Source organism: Papilio machaon, chromosome 14, assembly GCF_912999745.1.
Source record: "Papilio machaon chromosome 14, ilPapMach1.1, whole genome shotgun sequence".
In the NCBI taxonomy this organism is placed as follows: Eukaryota; Metazoa; Arthropoda; class Insecta; order Lepidoptera; family Papilionidae; genus Papilio; species Papilio machaon.
In genome coordinates this window covers 1,006,232-1,030,039 of record NC_059999.1, presented here as the reverse complement: position 1 = coordinate 1,030,039, position 23,808 = coordinate 1,006,232, and the positions used below count along the sequence as shown (strand labels likewise).

General features: G+C 40.1%; 1 protein-coding gene across 3 annotated transcripts in view; it reads left to right on the top strand.

The window, feature by feature from the left end:
* LOC106710134 (kinesin light chain) overlaps positions 1-23,808 on the top strand; it is a 60,215-nt gene that overhangs the window by 9,310 nt on the left and 27,097 nt on the right. The window contains exons 1-2 of one of the 3 annotated variants that reach the window (XM_045680996.1): positions 320-482; positions 4,059-4,208. The exons of 1 other annotated variant lie outside the window; for it this stretch is intronic. In XM_045680996.1, the coding sequence (XP_045536952.1) occupies positions 4,180-4,208 (29 nt within the window). In that variant the 5' untranslated portion in view covers positions 320-482; positions 4,059-4,179. Of the gene's footprint in view, positions 1-319; positions 483-4,058; positions 4,209-23,808 lie in introns of those variants that run through there. One more of the 3 variants, XM_045680998.1, reaches the window with a different exon arrangement.

Genomic DNA, 23,808 nt, shown 5'->3' with positions numbered 1-23,808 from the left:
GGATCAAACTCCGATACATCATTTACCATCATAAACGGATTATTAAGGTACTAATATTGTCAGTGTATGTTTATTTAGTAAAGGCGATAAATGCCAGTAACTGTAGGTTTCGACTACAGACACATGTATTGTCATCCCTCACGTTCTCTTTGATACGACAGAGACAACAATATGTATCAATATATGTGTCACGTCAGTCGAAACCCACAGTAATATTAAAATATACACCTTGTTATCTATCGACTCGATAAAGATTATCGAGTGGCGCTTGCGTGCCGCACTAGCCTTTGAATCTCTCCAGTACGCACCCCGCAGTCGACGGGAGCGGACGTCGCGTCACTTATCCTGTGCCGGCTACAAATAAACGCTAATGTTTGCGCGTCCAGTGGTGCCGTCCCGACGACTTTTTCTATTTTAAACTGTGTGTCCTTTACGTGCTAGGATATTGTATCTTGGATACTTATATGTGTTATTGAAGACTGGTATGCTGATGACTTATCTTGGTTTATTAGGAATGTAATTGCGTGTCGTAAACGAGGTTTTTTTATATTTTTATCGATTGTGTTAAGTCGTCGGTTTCGCCGCATTGTGTTGCGAAGGCTGTTGTTGCATGTTGAGTTAATCTTTTGATTCGTGAACAAGCATTGTTTGTCCTAATTATATTTATCGATTAACACGATAAGGTCGCTGATAAATTGTATCAGAATTTCTTTTTTCTTGAAATTGTTTTTCTATCGCTTTCTTTGTTGATATTTGTAGAGTTGGTGGTTTTATAGTATTAGTGTTTTCTATAGGCGTAATAAACTATTTTCTTATTAGAATAATATTAATAGAAAAAATATTGCTACACTATGTTATTGATCAACTAACCATGTCGTTTGTATTTGCCATTACGATACCGGCTTTGTGCAAAGTGCATCGACGTTTATTCAGGATTGTTATTAATGAGTTTTGAAATCTATGTCTTTCGAGTTAGAGTACATTTTTCTTTAAACTTGTTCGTGTTTTTCTATTAGCCTCGGTTTTTACACGGCACGCCTGTTCGCGTCAATGCAATTAAAGGAATCTAAGTGGAGCCATAGACTGAGCAGTTTTATTGGATTTATTCGGAAAATCTTTATTAGATTTTTTTAGATGATATTTTAGTCTTTACATTTGATTGAACAAAGGATTCCTGTTGAACATAAAATTTTGTGTACTGTTTTTCAAAAGTAACCTTAAAAATGCATATAATGAATGTGAAAAATTTAGGGATTAAGGTTTGATTTGAAGTCTATTAATTATTATAAATAGTACGCAACACAAAATATTCGATATAGAGGGAGTCAATCTTTGTTATGTAAGAACAACGGCGACATAACATGAAATCGCATTGTTGCGTTTATCAAGTCTTTGTTTATGCTCATTTTGTAGGTTTTCGAACCAATTACAAGAAGTTAAAACGTTTTGTTCGAGTACCAGTTTGTATTGCATTGGTTTAGGAACGCCGGTCAGTTCGCTCGGCTGGCTAACTGGATCGCTGACTCATGGTACGGAATGACGGTCGAAACGAAAGTGGACTTTGTCGATAGTAAAAGAAAGCAATTACATTTTTAACATAAACGGGTAGGCTAGGGGTAGATAAGTAAGACAACACTTTTTAATTTGCACTTAGATAATGATTCAAAAATAATGGTACACTTGTTGATTATTTAGAAAAAAAAACAAGACATCGACTTACTGCTATAATACTCCAATGAAAAACGTCTCAAATAATACCTCACTCATTAAAATCGTTAGTTATTAATTTAGTTATTTAGGATACAGAAGGTGACAATGGAATTAATATACAAACCAGTCATTCGGGCAAAAAGTACTTCAACGTTATGCTTACGACCCCCTTAGACTAAGACCCCATAAAATGACTATAATGCGGAATTTAATCTTAAAATATTTTCTCCGGCATTTAAACTTAATTGGATTGTAGAGTTTCAATTAGAACAGCCCCGAGTCAAGTGGCGTCAATATTTCTAACAGACACTAGTAATCTCGGTCACACGAGCTCTACGGTTTCTAATTTAAACTTATATTTAGCGTATGAATTAAACTACAGTATGATCATATTGTACAGTAAAAATTTAAACTAATAAAAAACGTGTGTTTCAATTGCCCAAACAAATATTCCTTAATGAAAGAATAAAGAACTGGAGGATGAAACTTTGTGTCCACACCCCACATGAGTTGGATAAGGACAGGGAGTTCATCTTTACCCTCTTTCTCCGTAGAACTGAGATAAAAAAAAATCTTCTATAAATTGATGTATTTTAGAAAAGCTATGGAAGATGTTTAAGTAATCATAAACGTTTCATAACTGTAATATATTTGGGACGCTCATGTTTGTTTGGCCGTTATTTGTACTCATTGCTGTATTTCTATACGTTTAAAATGTTTTCCATCGTATAATTTATGGTGACCGATTAAATTATACGTAATCGTAAATTCATAAATCTTACGGACATTATTAAGATATTTGATACCTTTACATTCAAAATTTTGTTAAATTTTACTTTTCCGGGAGTATTTTATGTGATCTAAAAGTCTTTTAGTGTTGGCTTCAACGTTCAATTGCCTATTTGCATGTCTTTGAGATGAAAAACACGTAAAGTGCTTCGTCCGATTTTTAAAGAAATTCGTTGGTAAGCGGATCATTTCAAGGCGCCTTTGCAAGGCTTCAAGGCATGAGATTTCCCCCGAGGAGCTTGACACGATTCTGAACATTGACCAAGGATTGCTTTCTTGCTTTTGTACTCGATTTGGTAGCAGTGAAGAATTTAAAATATGTTATTTGAATTATCAAAATGTTGATATACTGTATTGAATTATTTATTTACTCTTAAATAATTGTAACATAATTTTATATAACCTAAAAATAGAAAATATCAGAAATGTGGCTTTATCTGATGGATCGGTCCAAAAGCGACACTATTAAAGAGTTAAGTTTGTCGTTGTTTTTGTCGTAAACGATAGCGACGGACGTTTGTAAAATTTAAGTTATTTATTTATGATGTATGCAATTATAAAAAAAAAATATTGTCGTTGCATTATTACACAGCAACGCAACGCTCCAATCTCCGACAATTAATTTGTTCTTTCAATTTCTGCTCCAATTACGATGACGTTTATATACTTTGACGATTTTTACATGCAAAGAATCTGAGAAAATTCCATATATCTGGTCACATCGTAGTCTATTACGTACAGCAGAATCAGATTGACGTTACAAGTTATTTATGATGTAACTTATAGTATTATAATTCAGTTAGTATAATTAAATGCCTTGTTTATAAAAATTATCCACTTCATAATAATGCTGAACCAATCAAAACAAACATCGTCCAGAGTAGTCAAACAATGCTAAGGGATCAACGACACAGTAGTCGCGTTGCGTAGGAGTCGATCTATTTCAGTTTTGCCGTATCATTGCATCTCTTTCAGATGCATGACTTGTGTATATAGCTATCTTCTTCGATTGTGTAATAATTGGCAGGGTATCTGTTTTTTTCTGTGCCAAAAATCACACGTGGACCGGAATTGCTACATACGATTACGTTATTTTTTAATATTATTTGCTCTTTATTTTGTTTTGATATTTGCTTTTTTGAATATGTATTTGTTTTTTGGTTGTTATTTGATAACATTCGTTTTTAAAGGACTAGCTTTTTCCCGCGACTCCGTCCGCGCGGAATAAAAAATAGAAAACGGGGTATAAATTATCCTATGTCCGTTTCCTGGTTCTAAGCTACCTGCCCACCAATTTTCAGTCAAATCGATTCAGCCGCTCTTGACTTATAAATAGTGTAACTAACACGACTTTCCTTTATATATATAGATTAGGTAGAGTTCGAACAATATAGATACTTTAAGAAATTTATAACTTTTTGTTTTTCAGTCATTTTGTTTAATATTTTGGTCTTGTAATGTTAGTTTGTATGTCGAAGTTACAATAACGTATTTGGTATTTTCGTCTTTTCCTTTTATCAGAATCTAATCGCATGTTGTTTCTATTGTTTACATTATAGTTTAAGAATTTGTGATCGTTAAATTGAATGTTTGATTTGAAATAGTGTTTAAAGACATATAGTTTGGTTAATTGTGCTGTGTAGTGAGATGGATTATAGCTTCTAATTGAAGCTCATTATAATGTCGAAGACTTTGAACGCCTACAGAATGTAAGTATTGTCTTTTATAGTTTTTAATTTAGACCGATAACAATTTATTCAACAGATAAAATGTGTACGAAAAAAAAATCTGTTGCTTTTCTTTTCTTTAGAAGGCACTAATCGTCTTTTGTTTTTGGCCTTGACCTTGAAAATTTATCTTTGTCTGGGATAAAGGGATCAAAAAGGCCTTCAAAGTAATCGCCCGTCTAGTAGAAAAATGTTTTCTTGGATATATTTTAACTTATTTTCGTGTTGTATTTTTCATGGAAGAACAAACTATTTTAGCCATCTATTTGATTAATTTCGTTTTGTATTATTTTTGACATTATGTTATGTAACCAATATCTCTGTATAAAACATCTTGTTATCCCTGTCATTATCGTTGACAAAACATTGATAACAATATGTTTAAAACGAGTATTTTGGTCTCAGAAACCCACAGTTAGTGTTTCGTGGCTTCTCATTATATTAATTGCCGAATTCTTTAAACCTTTATTTCATCTTTACGATTTATTATTTTGGAACAAGAAAATTAAATTGCATACAAAAAACAAACAGAAAGCAGATTGTAATTTCAACAATAACGCGTAGTTAATGACTATTAATTTTTAACGTTTTCTTTGTATTAAAAATCTCACGTTAAACTCATCACTTCAAGAACTGTTTAATCTTTCATTTACTCTCTCTTTCTCTGTGTAGGTAAAAGATATCAAAAAAACAACCGAATGAGGGAGATGAAATTAAATTGTTGTGCATGTTTTTCGACAGTGAAAACTGACGTTAAAATTTATTGCTTCATTGCATTATTCAAAGTATGTCGCTGTGCACTAAAAGCCACATTAACTGGGGTGCTGTTGGGACTTACTGTGATGTTAAAACATTTAGTAGATGGAAGAGGATCGATAGCTGTGTCCCTGTTGCGTAATTACTATACCCATTAGTAGCTGCATCTATTAATACACTCACTGTCATAATTATTTTTACGTTTAAACGTACAGTTAGTGGAAGACATGTTGTTTAAAATGTTCTGATATTGAATTAACAATGTATGTAAAGATAACAGTTTATTTTTAATCGTATACTGCTTATAACATAAAAAATAATACTCCCTATTATGTCATGCGCCACCACGTTGAAAAACGCAGACGAAAAACTGTTTAATACGAAAAATAAATCGAAACGAATCCGTGGAAATGCGGAATTTATTCCATGCTCTTTATATTTTTCCGCGCAGAAGTATTAAACTTTACTTCTTTTTAATCGCAGCTGGCTGGAAACTAAAAACCTTTTTGCTAGTCTCCAGCCAGTCGTGTTAAAATAACTACACTGATTCGAAGGTTTAATGTTCAGGTCTCAGCAGCCCCTGTGTCTAGACGCATCGATTAGAACAAAGGTCTTGTGGTCTGTGGACTGTGAAATTGTGTTAGTTTACGACCAGCGCAGTGCGTTCGTATAATGGTCTTTTTGTTACCACGATAAAGGGTTAATTATGGTGTTTATGAGAGCAAAGGGGGATTTTTTTAATCAGTCTTTATTGATTGGACACGAGGATAAAATTGTTTTCGATAAAAGAACCTTATTGGTGTCATTCAAATCGGTATTTCTGAAAGGGGCAAAACATGAAGGCTTGATAATAAAAATATAAAAAAAAAAACAAAATGGCAGCGACGGTTCGCAATTGTTTTTTTATCTAACAATAATTTACTAACAATAGAAATAAAACCAGTCCATTTTTATTGCAAAATATTATTTATTCCTAAATATAAAAAAACAATGTTTCGAGTTATAAATTAATACTTTCAGACACTTTTACGTATACTAAAATATATAAACATGTTTATTTAACAACCCCCTAAACTGAGTCATACAAAGCAATAAAAAACACATGCTCGAAGAAACATCTAATAGTGTTTGGATCTTTTACTGCCGTCACTATGTCCACTAACTTTAACCCCCCCAAACGGCCCCCCAGTTGGATGAGCTACGCTAAACTTTATTATGTTGGTAATAAACTTGTTACTGACTCGATGACGTAGAATTAACTTGATCTAGTTTGTCAGAATATTTACTTACAACTTAAATAAGCAATAAACTATTGAAACACTTATCTCTATAAATGTAAAGATTAGTGACTTAAACACACCTGTTGGTGTTCATGACAGTTTTTTTTTTTTATACGGCTCTATGCCGCTTCCCCTTCCCCTGACATTTATATCAGAGACTTTGTTCTTTCATTTGATTTATAATTAATTTCTACGTTATTTCTACATTTTTATAAATTTAATATAATTTTATATTTCCAATATATTGGTGTTAGCGATATGTAAGTTGCGAGGTGGCGCTTCTCCCCATGTATGCAGTCAGTTCGTTTTATCTCTGTTAGTACGTATCCTCACCACCGATACAAACAGCAACAGTCAGCACCAAAATGGCGAAAATCAAATAAGCACAAAATACCAAGGCTTATAGCCTATCCATATATAAGAGATCAGTGAATTTAAAAATTTATATAACAAGTTTTAATACTTTTTAGTAAGTTTTAATAGTTCTTGGTTGAAATAGTTGTTGGAATTTTTATTAATTTTAATGTTTTCAAAGCAAAGATATGCCAATAATTTTAACTTGCATTAAATTTATTATTCGAAATTCTTAAAGCAGTTAATAAGGAATAATATACAGTATTTTATGTATCAAGTTTTGAATATAACCTTTGGCGACATTCAGCCCGCGTCTAGTCTAAACGCTGTATTGATCAAAGAGGTCACAGTTTAAAACAAAGGGCATTACGCATGTTTAAACTTCAGCATCACCTTTATTTATTTTAGACTTAAATGTTTTGTTGACATTTAGTAAGCCTTGAATAATAAAAACTTAGATTGAGGAACACGTTTCTGGTAATTACGTATATTCTAGCGTAATTGGAGAAATTCACACCACCGAATATGTTTTTCAATGAATCCATCTTTCTCAGTATATTTTCTTGTTCCACGCTAATATTAATTTTAAACAATGTATTTTTAAATGTTAAAGTAGGTACAAACATTATTTTAATGTAAACGTATGATCCATACACCAATATTCTCATTTCCAATAGTAAAAAGATATTGTAACAAAAATACATATAGAGAACGCGCCGCGCCGACCAGTCGGGGGGTTGTCGCCCTTGGTTGCTTAGCAACCGGTTATTTATTCGCTCCACGTACAAACCACCCACCGACACCCCCCCAAAGAAGGTGATACGAATTTCGCAAGGTTAAATAAATCCCACCCCAAGGAGGCAACGAAGATATTATTTTGATGGTATCTCCAAGTCAAATTCTTTGTGTAATGTAAAATGGAATTCTCCCATTTTTAAAATAGTTCTATTCTGTCTTACAGATGATATAAATTCTTTTAGGTTTATTAAAAGATAAAAAGATAGTATAATCCGGCACGGCAGGTTCTATTCCTTTCCTATTTATATATTGTTCCTTTCTTATTATCTTTTTATTCTTATTATCTTAATCGAGAGAAACAAAAGAACAAGCTTGATTTCTGTGGTTTGTTTCATTTAAAAGGGTCGCTTATTCATTTCTACTCATAAAGTGACTGTCAGTTATGCACTCATGTGAATTATACCAGATCTTTTAGTGTGACCGTGTTTTACTTCTTACTGTTATTATAAATACGAATGTTTAGATAGATGGATGTTTGTTAGAAGGAATATCGAGAACAGCTTAACGGATTTCGTTGAAATTAGTCTTGGATGTAGAACATAGTCTGGAAGAACACAGGCTACTAATTATTTTTTTTTTTTCTAATTCGGTAATAATGGAGACGCGATCCACAGCTAGCCTAGTAAAAAATATATCTTACTAATATTATAAATGCGAAAGTTTAGATGGATGATGGATGGATGTTTATTTGAAGGTAAATCCGAAACGACTCAACGGATCTTGATGAAATTTGGCACAGATGTAGATCATAGTCTGGAAAAACACAAAGACTTCTAATTATGTTTTTTAAATTCTGCACTAACGAAATCTATGTCGACAGCTAGCCAAGTAAAAACAATTGCGTAGAAAAATATATTGGAACGAAGTTCCTTATCACGCGTTGTGAAAGGGGGCTAGACGGAAAAAATTCTTACGAAAAGTTGTCACGACACATTTTGCAATAGTAAGTATATGTTAACGACGAATGAGCGCTACTTCACCATGGCAACGACGTGACAATATAAAACGAAAATTCATAGAAATAAAATGTACTTCTTGTGAAGACTTAAGTTTTTTATTCATAGAATAAATATTGGTTCCTTCACTAATTAATTGAAAGGAACTTCGTTCCATCCGGGTGTCCCAACACACCTCTCAAGGTCTTTTTATTAATATTGGCAAGTTTATTGGACATTATCCGCAAGTGTTACATCACAAGCTGTTACTTAGCTCCCTACTTTACAGTTTTGTAGCGTTCGACTCGCCTACGTGTTGAAAACTTATAACTTGATTTACGACAAGAAATTCTCTTACCAATTTCATGTATATCTAATAAAAGTAGTAAAAAAAAATATATTTTTTATCTAATTTTCTTTTCATGTTTTGGCAGTGGAATTCTAAGTACATAAGTAAGGGTTATTTTGTGAGAATGATCTTTATCGTCTTATTATTAAAGTTCAGATTGAATTTAACATGTTAACAGCTCTACGTTTTTAGAATGTCTTGTGTTTTAAATGTTTTCTTTTTTTCTCGTAATTGTTGTGTCGTAGGAAGTAGGTCCGGAGTAGACATCTTGCATGGTAGGCAGCGGTTTTCACCGTACTTTTAGGAAGTCATTACAAGGCACTTAGTGAACATGCTCTTGTGACGGGAAGTACGCACATAATTTTTACAACAGTTTACACTGCCACAAAGCCTATATAAAATATATTGCAATAAATATAACATGTGTTTTTGTATACATCTTTTAGTAGTGTAAACAATTATTTATTGAATAGGTATGTAATTAGAATATACTAGCTGTCGCCCGCGACTCCGTCCGTGCGGCATAAAAAAAAACATAAGTGTAATAAATAAGTCTATGTGTTCTTTCAGACTATGTTCTACATCTGTGCCTAATTTCATTAAAATCCATTCACCCGTTCCGGAGATACCTTCAAACAAACATCCATCCATCTAAACATTCGCATTTATAATATTAGTATGATTGGTGACAGGCAGGCGGCCGGCCGTAAAAACTTAAGCCAAAATTTAAGGTTTATAAAACCTTGTGTGCCGACTTTACGTGAGTGGGAAAAGGCCAGGAAGATGATGATGTGATTGGTAATAAATGTATATTACGATGTATTAGTAGTGTTATTGTTACGAGGATAAGTGGACTGTATGAAAGGGCCGGTTGTATCGCCTTCTTAAATCGCAATGAAAGTTCGGGTCAAGGCTAGTTCAGAAGAGTAGTCCGTTGCCGGTGGAGTCCGAGGTGGCGAGTGTCGTCGCCGTCGACCGCCGTTCGCTCGTTGGTGCCGCCGGTCGTGACGTCGGTCGTGACGTCGCGGTCGCCGGCGCCGCGTCGCAGCGAGTCTTGCCATGTCTCAACATGCTCCCCGGGTTGAAGTACTGAAGGTGTTGAAAGACTTCAAAAATCTGGAAGGGGACAGATGTTATTAAATGCCCTTCGAATGGTGCCTCTCCTTGTCTTCAGTTCAGCGACTCTAGCGGTGCCGTCGCTGCCAGGATAAAGCTGAATGACGCGTCCCAAGCACCAAAGCAATGGCGGGAGAGCTTTCTCCTTCACGAGGACGAGAGAACCAAGTTTCAACTCGGATTTTGAAGAATGCCACTTAAGCTTTTGTTGCAAAAGAGTTACATATTCATTACAGAAGCGCCTCCAAAAGTGCTGCTTCAAAAGCTCAATCCTCCTATATCGCTCCAGGCGGGTGATGCTGACATCAGGCACCTGTGGTTGCGGAACAGTCATAAGCGAGCGTCCAATTAAGAAGTGAGCAGGGGTTAGAGCGGAAAAATCTGTAGGATCAGTGGAAAAGGGAATGAGAGGGCGAGAATTTAAAACAGCTTCTATTTGAGTGAGTAAAGTCGCCATTTCCTCATAAGTAAGATGAGTGGTTTGCAGTAACCGCTTAAGATGATGCTTTGTAGAGCGCACGGCTCTTTCGGCGAGTCCGTTGAAATGAGGTGTATAGGCAGGCACAAATTTAAATTCAATGCCTTCCTGAGCCATGTGACCTTCAAGGTCGGACTGAACCAGAAATTGAGCCAGCTCGTTGGAAGTGCCGACGAAGTTTGTCCCATTGTCGGACGTGATGCTTTTGGGCTTCCCCCTGCGAGAAACAAAACGATTTAATGCAGCTTTGTAAGCCTCGCTGGATAAATCCGTAACGAGCTCGATATGACAAGCCTTTACTGCGTTGCAAACGAAAATTGCCAAAAATGACTTAATGAGTTTGCAGCCTCTGCCCTTTCGATCTGCTATTAACACTGGCCCTGCATAGTCAACACTACAGTGTAAGAAAGGAAACTCCAGTTCCGTACGGGTGGCTGGTAATTGGCCCATGATTGGCTGAACGTTTTCAGCCTTAAATCGGACGCATCGTACGCATTTATTGACGATGGTTTTGGAAAGGTTTGTGCCACCTAGAGGCCAGTAAGTCTGTCTGATATTACCTAACAGAAGTTGAGGTGGGGAATGTAAATATTTTATATGATAATGTTGAAATAATATTTTTGTAAAATGATGCTTGCTGCATAACAAGATGGGATGCTTGGTATCAAAACTATAAGGGGAATTATCTAGCCTGCCACCGACTCGGATAATATTATTATGATCTAGAAATGGACTTAATGAAATCAAGCGATTTTTATTGGGCAATGTCTCGCCGGCTTTAAGAATAGCATATTCATCAGGAAACATCTCCATTTGAGATTTCTGTATGATTAAATTTAATGAATTTTGAAGTTCTTGAACCGAAAGATGACCTGTTAATTTGTTGGTCTGGTTTCGAGAATTATAAATAAATCTCTGTAAATATGCTATTGTATTTTGTAAGCTAGTTAGTTTTGATTTATTTTTGATTAAGTTAGCAATTAAGTCAGCATTAGAATTATTATCAAGCGCTAAAGAACAAGTAATCAACTCGGGTAGATCCTGTTTCACGTTACAATTGGGCATTGTTGGCCAGTCACATTCATTTTTTGCCAAAAAGGTTGGCCCTGACCACCACAAAGACGAAGAGCTGATGAGGTCAGCCTTCAGCCCGCGGGAAACAAGATCCGCCGGATTGTCTTTCGACGGTACGTAGCTCCACGTGTGACCCTCCGTGCTTTCCTGAATTTCGTGAACGCGGTTACGAACGAAGCTTTTCAGATTAGTCGGTGGAGTCTTTAGCCACCCTAACACAATGGTTGAGTCACACCAGAATTTACATTTGCTAATAGGTATGGTAAGAGAGCATATTACTTTATCACACAGCCTTGCAGCTAACAAAGCTCCGGAAAGCTCGAGACGAGCAATCGTCATGGGCTTTATCGGTGCCACCTTACTTTTAGACGTCAAGAGATGTACCTCTACAGATCCTGAAGCAGTCACAGAACGCACATATATGCACGCTCCGTAGGCCCGTTCTGAAGAATCTGAAAAGACGTGGATTTCATGACAGACAGAGTCGTGGACAAGAACCCAACGTGGAACCATTAATTGGTTTAGAAGAGGTAAGGTGCTGGCGAACGAGATCCACTTTTCTTTTATGTCTTCTGAAACCTCTGCATCCCACGAATATTGTTGAATCCAAAGCTCCTGCATGATTAATTTTGATTCAACGACGCATGGTCCTACGAGACCCAAAGGGTCAAATATCTGACTTATCACGGAAAGTATGCTGCGTTTTGTGACCTTTTCACGAAGTTCAATGTTGATACAATATGACAGCATATCTAAATTCGAGATCCAGTTGAGACCCAAAGTTTTTGAAGACGTGTGAACATTATCACTGCTAGATAGGTCTAGAATTTTGTCAGATTCAAGTGATGAAGTGGAAATTTGTTCGAGTATTGTAGTGTTATTAGAACGAAATTTTCTCAAATTGAAATTTGCAGATTTTAAGGTGGTGATAACTCCTTTACAGAGGTTAATTGTATTATCGATAGTGGATGAACCACCTAAATAATCGTCAACGTAGAAATCGCGCTGAATCGATTGTTTGACGTCATTATCGATAGCACTGGATGCTAAACTAACCAAACACTTTGTCGCTAAGTATGGCGAGCTTGCAGTACCATACGTAAGCGTATTAAGAGTGTAGGTTTTCAAAGGCTCTGATGAATCATACCTGAAGATGATCTGTTGAAGGGGGCGTTGAACAGGATTGAGCTCAATCGCCCTATACATTTTTTCTACGTCTCCAGTCACGACGTACTTATGCTGTCGAAAACGTAGCAAAATGGAATAAAGATCCTCTTGTACAGTAGGACCGACCATCTGAATGTCGTTGAGAGACACACCTGAGGTGGTGGAGGCCGAGGCATCGAAAACTGTACGTAACTTTGTAGTAAGACTCGACTCACGGATTACGCCGTGGTGAGGTAAGAAGTAGTTGACCTGTTGAAGACAGCTAGGTGCAGACTCTTTGTTTTCAGTCATGTGACCAAGGCGCTCATACTCTTGCATGAACTCCATGTACCTATCTTTAAAGGCAGGTTCTCGATGAAACTTACGCTCCAAGGACAAAAAGCGGCACTTTGCCATTTGATAAGAATCGCCCAAGACTGAAGGGTCCTCCTTCAGCGGCATTGTGACGACAAAGGTGCCATCCTCTTTGCGTGTAGTGTTGTCAACGAAGCTCTGTTCGCAGGCTCGTTCTTCAGGAGATAAGGAGTGCTTGGCTGAAACAGTATCAAGTTCCCAGAAACGAGTTAAGTCTGGATTGGGTTCCTCATTTGCAAGATTGCAGATAGGAGAAGAGGGTGACTTAAGACGGGAAACGTTCCCTGTCACCAACCAACCCAGTTTTGTTTCATGTAATGTGGGCTGATTTTTACCTAAATCAACACGATTATTTAATAAGACAGACCAAAATACTTCGGCCCCAACTAAGATGTCTACGACTGACGGTTCATTGAATGTAGGGTCAGCTAGACTTATTCCCGTAGGAAGAGGAATATTTTCAATATGTATGAAGGAAGACGGTAAAGCGTTGGTGATTTTTGGTAATATAAGACAGTCAACAGTAAGTCTATAGTCGCTATGGTAGGACTCAAAGGTAAGGCTGCAAGACTGTGTAATATGAGAAGTATTATTGTTTATACCTGTCACCGTGGAACTCGCACTTCGTCGTGACAATCCCAGCTTACCGCAGAGCGATTGTGTTATAAAGTTGGCCGTTGACCCGTTGTCAAGGAGCATCCGGGCGGCGTGGACGGCGCCTTGGCTGTCCACCGCCTTCACCAGCGCTGTGGAAAGCAAAACGTGCGGAGGAGTAGTAAACTGCTTTGAATTGCTTGAATTAGCAAAGTGATTAACGTTACTAGTTGAAGGCAGAGCAGGCTCAGGAATTATTTGCGGCTCGTGCAAGTGCAAAAGCGTGTTATGACGTTTTTTACAATATTTACATGGTACAAGGCTACAATTATTTTCTAAGTGCCCAGGTCGTAAACAATTAAGACAGACCTTAGCTTCTTTGGCCTTTTGAATACGAACTTCTATAGGGAGGGCTCTGAATGTTTCACAGTTAAATAGAAAATGAGTTTGATTGCATAAGGGGCATGTAAATATTTTTTTGTTGGATGAATTTAATTTTTTATTTATTTTATTACTATTTTGATAAAATTTTTGATTGTTTGAAGCTATAAGCAAGTTTGTATTTAATTTATGAGATTCTGGTTTATGCATTTTACCTTTATTTTCTTGCAATGTCTCCAATAAATCTGCTCTGTTGCTAAGAAAGGTAAGAAATGTATTTAAAGATGGTGGATCAGTGAGAGTATTTCTATGTTCCTCCCAGACCCTATGAGTAACACTATCGAGCTTTTCAGACATCATGTATATGATTAACACATCCCAGTGCTCAGTATTCTGGTCTAAGGTCGACAGTGCACGAAGATTTTTATTCGTGACGTCTATAAGACGACGAATAGCTGAGTAGGACTCGTTACGAATGTGTTCTACGTTAAATAATTCCCTGACATGATTATTTACGAGCAGCCGCTTGTTATCGTACCTATTACATAATAAATTCCACGCCGATTGATAGTTTTCGGCTTTAAAATCTAAATTATCGATAACTAGCAAAGCACTGCCTTTAAGAGATGCACGAAGATAGTGCAACTTATTAATGTCATCAATATCCCTTCGGGAATGTATTAAAGAGGTGAAAGTATCACGATACTCAAGCCAGTGTTGATAGTGACCATTAAAGACGGGTAAATCTATTTTTGGCAACCTAACACAATTGGATTTAATAACGCTTGCCTGTGCATCTTCGAGCTGTATCACGGAAATATCCTGGGGCTGTGCACCCAGCAGGCGCCGCGCCTCGGCTACCAGCGGGTGGTACCCGGCTTCGAACTCCTCGCGCTCCAACTCGGAAACGGAGGGGTCGTCCGAAAGCATCTCGATCTCGCACTGTAAATTATCGAAGTGGGCATATAAGGCATCGAATTTTTTAAAACGGCCTTCTAAGTCTAACAATTGTAATTTGCTAGGCTGACCGCCGGACACAAGTTGCTTTAAATATTTACTAAAAATAGTCACTTTAGTTTTTATACACCCCCGTTTTTGTTTTAACTTGGTTAACTTGTCGTCCGTCATAGCGAAAGACGATAAATAGTTAGCGATTAACTATGAAAAATATTATAAAGGGAAACTAAATAAATAGGTCACTATGACGTAAACTTGACCTACTTTCGTACGAATAATAAATACAGGTGTGCATGCGCAGCGGCGCAGCGAGCCAGTCTAATTAGCGACAGTGATTGGAGTGCGACAAACAATATCCCGTTATGCGGGAGCAATGTTTTTTGCTAAATGCAAGCGAAGTTAAGCTTTAAAGGCATAGAATATTGTTTATTATTGTTTAAGCTTGTATAAAAGTAAGAAATACGCTGCCAGTAAGACAAAGAATATGCGACAAATGTGTGTACCCACTCAAAAAAAAAAAACAAACTGTTTTAGGGAATTTAAGATTAAAAGAAAGGAAAAGATAGAAGGAATAATTGGAACGAACTCACGAGTGACCAAACCATCCACCAGTGAATCCTTGCTGATGCAATCTTCTCCTTTTCTTGACGATGACTCGCAGATTCAGCGGGTTGGTCCGAAGTCCGGCGTTCCGTCGACTACTTTGTTCTCGAGCGCGCGCGGTTGCCGGGCGAAGTTTCTTCGGCAGGATGATGATCTTGACGACGATGAAGGCTCCCGAAGATCTTCTATAGCTGAAGACCGCGTTTTGAAGTGCGCAGAGACTCGACGTTGAACATTGCGGTGACCGTTATTTCGACGATTTCGAAAATTAAGACGGTGAGAATCCTAAAGGACCAATGTTATCCATAGGTCGCTGGTTCTTAAATCCGGCTCGAAGGACCAATGTTATTGTTACGAGGATAAGTGGACTGTATGAAAGGGCCGGTTGTATCGCCTTCTTAAATCGCAATGAAAGTTCGGGTCAAGGCTAGTTCAGAAGAGTAGTCCGTTGCCGGTGGAGTCCGAGGTGACGAGTGTCGTCGCCGTCGACCGCCGTTCGCTCGTTGGTGCCGCCGGTCGTGACGTCGGTCGTGACGTCGCGGTCGCCGGCGCCGCGTCGCAGCGAGTCTTGCCATGTCTCAACAAGTAGTATTGGTAATATTCAGCGGAAATGTATATGTTTCGATAGCATAGTAAGATTAGTAATGTATCAACGAACGTGATTAATAAATATTCAAGCAGCGTTATAAGAAGAAAATACAATTAAGATTCAATACGTGAACGACCTTGGCACGACCGGAACGCTGATGAAATATCAAGATTGGAATAAAACACACCTTTTTTATCTAATATGTTAACAGTACAACCTTGTTAAACTAGTCCGTTATACGTTGCGTAAGATATATGTGACCGTAAGTTGTTCATTCAGGTGCGCAGGCGCTGATTTTTTTTTATCTTTAGAGACGTATTGAACAAATGTTTACCAAATGTTTAGCTCAGTTTACGCTAGTTGACACATTTTCTACGTAAAAATAGTACTCCGTCAAAAAGTTACCACATTTTTTTACTAAATGAAATTCTTAATATACACCATATTAAGATTTGCTTCAACTTTTAATTACGGAAAGACTAAAAATTACTATCTTACTGATATTATAAATGCGAAAGTTTAGATGTATGTTTGTAAGAAGGTAACTCCGGAACGTTCAACATATCTTGTTTAAATATGGCACCTATGTAGAACATAGTCTGGAAGAACACATAGGGTACTTATTAAGTATTTTTAATTCCGTGCGGACATATTCACGGGCGACATCTAATATTCAATGAATTTAAACTGAGAGTGAACTATGAATTCTAGCCGATTATGATCAGTTTTATTATCACCACGGTTATATTTTAGCGAAGTATTTAATATACGCTGTTTTGTAACAAAACAATTTTCCTATATACATTTAGTTAGAGGGAAACCACTTATATACTACGCTATATAAGCATGTATATAGTAATGATTATCGTTAGGGTGGGTCGAGTGCCAATCTCCCGGTAGCATTGGATCGTCCACTTGATAGGACGATGACATGATTGCTGAGGATTACGCCATCAACATTTGAACAGATCTCGTATTGTGTAATAAAACTATTATACGTAAGTTGACTTGATTAAAGGAGAGAAAATTAGTAACTAAAATTAAGCTATATCCTATGGGTTGGTCCTTCTTTTTAAGGCAGATAAAATTTAAGTATTTATATACGAAAGTGGTATTTATGTACGGAGTTTGAAAGTGGAAGCGTGTTTTAAAAAATAAAGTTGATATCGCTATTCGTAACCAGTACGATTCTAACAAATTAAACGTAGCCTAGAAGAATTCTTAAAAATGCTATTAAAATCAGACTGATGGATTCGGTTGAACTATGTTACCTGTCAATTTTCTAAACATGTATTAAAAAGTTTGCAGGTTTCTTTGTTGTTATGTTTTCTCTGTGTGCGTCTACATGTATTGATTTTCGATTTGTCGCTGTCGAGTTAAAAATATGGAAGGGTTGTTTTGTACTGCGACCACCCCAGCTATTGACACTCGTACAATATCCTTATGAAAAGTAAAATATTACAATTTATATAACAAACTCTGTTTTTTTTTAACCTTCAATGTTTTGCGTCTTGGTATTTATTAATGATTTTTGTTACACTTTTTTTTATTGACGAAGAAAATATATTTAATACTCTTTCACATTTAATATTATTAATATTCAATAATTTAATATTAATCTTACCTATGTGAGTTTAAAAAGTAAATGGTTGTAATATTAAGGTTTTTCATATCAAGTAATACCCACGATCCGGTAGAAACGGTATCCGAGGCACGTGCCCTCTAACGCTAAATTACAACTACCCCAACCCCTAGGGGATGCTACGAGAACTCGTCTGCAATAAAATTTTAACAACTTTGTTACAAAGCTTTAAAACTGGAAGTTAGTCTTAGGTGGAAGTTTTCAAGCTTGTGGCACATTTTATTTTTGTTTTTAAATCATATTTAATCAACTATATAGATGAATGAAACCAGTATATCTAGGCCAAAGTTACCTAACTAAAATACTGTAAGGTTTTATTTCGCTTATGTAAAAATAGAAAAAATGTTTTCATATGTCTTTTCGTGTCAAAAATAATTACCAATTATATAGTATTTGATATTTATATCCATACAAAAAGATTTGAAAGTTTTCCATACAGTCTCTTTCAATCGACTGCTGTGTAGTGATTCACACCTTCCGTGAATCCTCAAACACGGGCACTGCATTGCAGTTCTTATGACGTCACAATCTCCTGGGATGACCTCACACGTTCACACCTCGTACAGCTTGCCTGATTAAGTCTGCTTCAGGAACACTTGTTAGCATAGAAATGAGAATTTTTAGCGCTAATCAGACTACAAACAATTCTAATTTTTGCATTGCTTTCTCACGCAAATTTTGTGTGGCTTATTTTTATGTTTGACTAGCTTTTACCCGCGACTCCGTCCGCGTGGAATAAAAAAAATGCACACAAGATAAAAAAGTTCCTATGTCCGTCTCCTAGTTCTAAGCTACCTCCCCATCGATTTTCAGCTAAATCAGTTCGACTGATCTTGAGTTATAAATAGTGTAACTAATACGACTTTCTTTTATATATGTTTGATAATACATTCGTTGTATAAAATTTATTGATCCTTACCATAAAATGTTAGTGACATTCAAGAATCATAAAGGTCTTTAATTACGTATTGTTTATGTTTGAATTACAAGGACTGTAATTTTTTAGTACTCATTAAGTGTCTTCGATGTGTTGCTATTAATTTTGATTAATAGATTTAACACGAATCAGATATAACTATGTGAATATTCAGAGAAATAAGGAAATGTAAATGCAAATACCTACCTCCCATAAATAAATACTACATTACTCTTTATAAGTCTCGGAGGAAAACTACACTGACGGAATACTTAAATTGGAATAGCAGACAGATTTTTCTTTACGTTGCAACCTTGCGTTAATAAAACTGCTAACAATATAGCAACTGTTTTTATATTACTCTTTGAGTTCCTACTGTAATAGTCTATTCTGGAAAATGGTTAAGTTTATAAAATTACTAGCTGTCGCCCGCGACTCCGTCCGCGCGCAGTTAAAAAAAACTAAAGGGGGGGGGTTATGAAAAATAGATGTTGGCCGATTCTCAGACCTACTGAATATGCTCACAAAATTTCATGAGAATCGGTCAAGCCGTTTCGGAGGAGTACGGTGACGAAAACTGTGACACGAGAATTTTATATACATATTAGATTTCGGATTATATATTTTATGGATAAAAAGCATAACCACGGTTTAGCTCTGTTGTTGTTTTGTGTAATCAATACCTAATATATACAAGTTCAAAGTCTAATGAAATCTAATCCGTGCAAAATAAATTACGCAATTTACTAATCGTGTACCTAGATTACTGGATATTTTACGTTTTGGATGTATTTATTAAAAACTAGCTTTTACCCACGATTCCGTCCGCGCGGAATAAAAAAAATGCACACAAGATAAAAAAGTTCCTATGTCCGTCTCCTAATTCTAAGATCCCCATCAATTTTCAGCTAAATCAGTTCGACCGATCTTGAGTTATAAATAGTGTAACTAACACGACTTTCTTATATATATTAGGTCCTTACATATGAAATTGGCGTTTTTCGTACTGGCCACTTTAATCACGAATTTCTCCTCTTTGGTAAGGAATTCCAAATTCAAATTTGTACAGCTATAGACTCATGTATTTGTGGTTCGATGACCGTCATTCATTTGTTTTTTTTCTTCTGTTTTTTTCTGTTTGCGTCACTCATTTTACAAAATGGAAAACTTAAAATATCGCATTATTTACGAGTACGAGTTCCGCCGTGGCACTAGTGCTGCGGAAACGACTCGAAGGGTGAATGATGTGTATGGCGGTCGTGTTGCAAAAGAAAACACAGTTCGTTTTTGGTTCCAACGTTTTCGTTCTGGAAATTTCGATCTGCAGAACAAGCCCCGTGGACGGCCTGAGACTCAAGATGATAATGAAGAGTTGAAAGCTATTGTGGAAGCGGATCCATCGCAAACCACGTCCGAGTTAGCTGCAGGCTGCGATGTTAGTGGTAAAACTGCTTTAATTCACTTGAAGCGAATTGGGAAGATTAAGGGTCCGTTCACACAGACCGGCTCGGAGAGGAGAGCAGATTTTTATCACGTTGGAAACAGTGTTTTGAGTGATTGTAGTAAAGTTTATTTTTGCATTTGCACCTTTTTTGTCATTAAAAATGCCTGAACGCGCTTCGTGTGAAGTAATAAAAGGAGCCGACCGGCTCCGCTTGCGTGCTCTTTCTCGGCTTGCGGCTCCGCTCCGGCCAATTCCAAGCGTATACGACCCGGTCTGTGTGAAAAGAAAAAAGCAGGCCGATGCTCTCCGAGCCGGTCTGTGTGAACGGACCCTAAAAAGCTTGAAAGGTGGGTACCTCACGAATTGACTGAAGCAAACCGGCAAACGCGCGTCGACTGTTGCGTTACATTACTAAACCGGCACAATAATGAAGGTATTTTAAACCGAATCATTACCTGTGATGAAAAATGGGTTCTTTACGATAATCGTAAGCGCTCAGCGCAATGGTTGGATCCTGGCCAGCCAGCCAAATCCTTTTTTTTTTTTTTTTTTTTTTTTTTTTTTTTTTTTTTTTTTTTAAGTCTGGAAATGCATTTACGCACCCCCTACGCCGGGCTGTGCAATGGCGTAGGGGAGTGTGGGACTCGCCGGCCGCAGAAGGCGACCGGAATACCCACTAAAACCAGACTGCCCTCTCACGCGTTACGGCGGGGCCACGGGAAACGCGTTAGCTTACTTCCGTGACCCCGCCTGCGTTTGGCCTCTACGGGCCCTCAAATCTAAGGCGTGGGGAGAAGGGCAGCAGCGGCAAATTGCCGCCTCCTTCTCCCCACTCTTCTCTGCCGGAGCGGGGGCGCTAGGGGATCCCCTTCGCGTTCCCGCTCCTTCTCCTCCTTCTGCGACATGACTGTTTCGCAGAAGGAGGAGACCGCGTTCCAAGACCTCTCACTTCCCAACATGGCGCGTACAACGCCGGGAAGTGAGAGGTCGCCGCCTATCGCCGCCACCAGGGTGCGGCGCTCTTCTGTCCAGGCGCAGCACACTTCAAGTGTGTGCTGCGCCGTATCCTCATCGGCGCCGCACCCGTGGCAGCGCATCGTCTCTTCCCTTCCGATCCGACACAGGTACCGTCCGAAACAGCCATGTCCGGACAGCACCTGTGTCAGTCGGAAGGTAAGGGAGCCGTGGCTCCTCCCACACCACTCCGGGAGCTGTGGGCGTATGGCCTCTATGGTGTGCACGCCATATTGGGCGTGCGCTAGGCCACTCGCCCAGAGCTCCACGGTCGTCTTTCTCCTCGCCTCCCGGGCGCGGGAGAGCTCCTCTGGAGCCGGGGCTTCGCCCCGAGCTCTTTGTGTTGCCCGCGCCCAGTAGGCTTCGGCCAGCACGCCCGCCTCTATTTCCCACGGAGGGGTGCCGGCCAAAGCGCAGGCCGCCGCGTGGCCTACCGTGCGGTAGGCCCGACACGCACGCGCCGCAATTATGCGTTGCGGCCTGCGGAGGAGGGCCCTGTTTGGTGCGTTGAGGGCATTTGCCCACATCGGTGCACCGTACAGGGCCATGCTTTTGACGACCGTGGTGTACAGCAGTCTCGTATGTACACCCGGACCTCTAAGGTTAGGGAGGAGCCTCGACAGGGCTGAGGCCGCTCCCACGAGCCGGGGGGCCAGCGCTCGGAAATGATCGCCGAAGCGCCAGCCCCCGTCGAGGACAAGACCCAGATATTTCATCCGGGCCCTGACCCCGACTTCCTCTTCGTTGACCCGGAGGGTGGCCCCCGCAGGAATCCTCCACCTAGGCCCTTTAAAATAAAGGGCCTCGGTCTTGCTGAGGGCCACTCGGAGGCCTAGCGCCTCGATCCTCCGGGTCAACAACATGGCTCCGGCCTCAGCCCTCCTTTTAAGCCGGCTCCAGGTAGTGTCCCGGACGGCTACCAGCGTGTCATCTGCATAGCAGATGACCGCCATCCGGGACAGCACCTCTCCGCGGATGGCCCAATCGAATCCGATGTTCCACAGGAGGGGCCCTAACACGGACCCCTGTGGAACACCGGAGGCCATCCGCCTTTCCTCACGGCCAGTTCTCCCCATGTAGGACACTACCCGCCCTTGCAGGTAGTGTCCTACGACTCTCCGCAGGTAGAGGGGCACTCCGTGATACCGTAGCGCCTCCTCTATTACCGCGAAGGGGAGGGAGCCGAAGGCGTTGGCGATGTCTAATGACACCGCTATGGCTCCCTGCCCCTTTTGGGCCGCTTCGTCAGTGAACCTCTTCAGGGCGGCCAGGGCGTCCATGGTGGATCGTCCTGACCGGAACCCGAATTGGTTCACCGAGAGCTGCGGCCCGTCCCTCGCTAGGTGCTGGATGATCCGGGAAGCTATCACGCGCTCCAGCAACTTCCCGACCTCATCCAGCATCACCAGCGGGCGGTATCCCGACGGAGAGTCCGCGGGGCGGCCATCTTTCCTTATGAGGACTAGCCGCCCCTCCTTCCACACCTCAGGGAAGTGCCCCGCTGCCAAGCAATCGTTGTAGAGGCAGCGTAGGCGGTCCCCGAGGTGCTTCAAGGCGATGGGGAGAACCTTCCCGGGCACCCCATTCGGTCCCGGGGCCTTCCGCGGGCCTTGGAGCCGGCGGGCCGCCCCTAGCATTTCCTCCTCCGTTATCAGAGGAGGATTAGGGGCGGCGTCATCCTCGTTGTCAGCCCTCTGCTGCGCCATGCGCGGTGGCTCAAATGGGGGGCTGTCTGGAAACAGCCCCTCTACCACCGCGCTGAGGACGGCCGGCTCCATGGCCTCCGTGGGGGGCGCCGTTTTGAGTTTGGCCCGTACCATCCGGTACGGGCGCCCCCACGGGTCCGCGTCTAGGGCCGCCAAGAACTCAGAGTAGGCGGCGTCCTTGGCGGCCCCAATGGCGGCTGAGAGCGCCTTCTTTGCTGAACGTGATTCAGCAAGAAGGCGCTCCAGCTCGCCCGGTTCCTGGTGCCGACGTCTTCGGCACCGGGAGAGAGCACGGCGGGCGGCGTTGCTGGTGGCATGTAGGGCCGCGAGGTCCCGCGACCACCAGTACACCCCCTCTCGGGGCGCGAGGCGCCTAGCCCTAGGCATTGCCGCATCGCATACAGCCGTCAGGTCCCGACGGAACCTGGCAGCTCTTTCTCCGACCCCCAAGGATTGAGGGGGGTCGGAGGCCCACGCGCAAGCAATTGCGGCCTCCTCTGCCAGGTCTGCGTCGAGACGGGACAGCTGCCACCTAGGGAAGGCGCCTCTGCCGCCCGCCGTGCGGGTTTGACGCCCGCGGGGCGCTGTGGAGACCCTGAACCTGATGTACAGGTGATCTGACAGGGTCTCCACATCCTCCAGGACGCGCCAACACGTGATGCATGCACCAATACCGGGGGTGGCAAACGTAACATCGACAATCGAGCCACCCCGCGCGCGCACACACGTGAAGGCGCTGCCCTGGTTCAGCCAGCCAAATCCTGCCCCAAGCGAAAATTAACAAAAAAAAAAAAAAAAAAAAAAAAAAAAAAAAAAAAAAAAAAAAAAAAAAAAAAAAAAGTTACTTGTAAGCGTTTGGTGGACTAGTGCCGGTATTGTTCATTACAGTTTTCTCAAATCTGGCCAGACTATTACGGCTGATGTCTATTGTCAGCAATTGCAAACCATGATGGAAAAGCTAGCAGCTAAACAACCTAGGCTGGTCAATCGCTCCACGCCACTGCTGCTTCACGACAACGCTAGACCACACACTGCGCAACAGACGGCTACTAAATTAGAAGAGCTTCAATTGGAA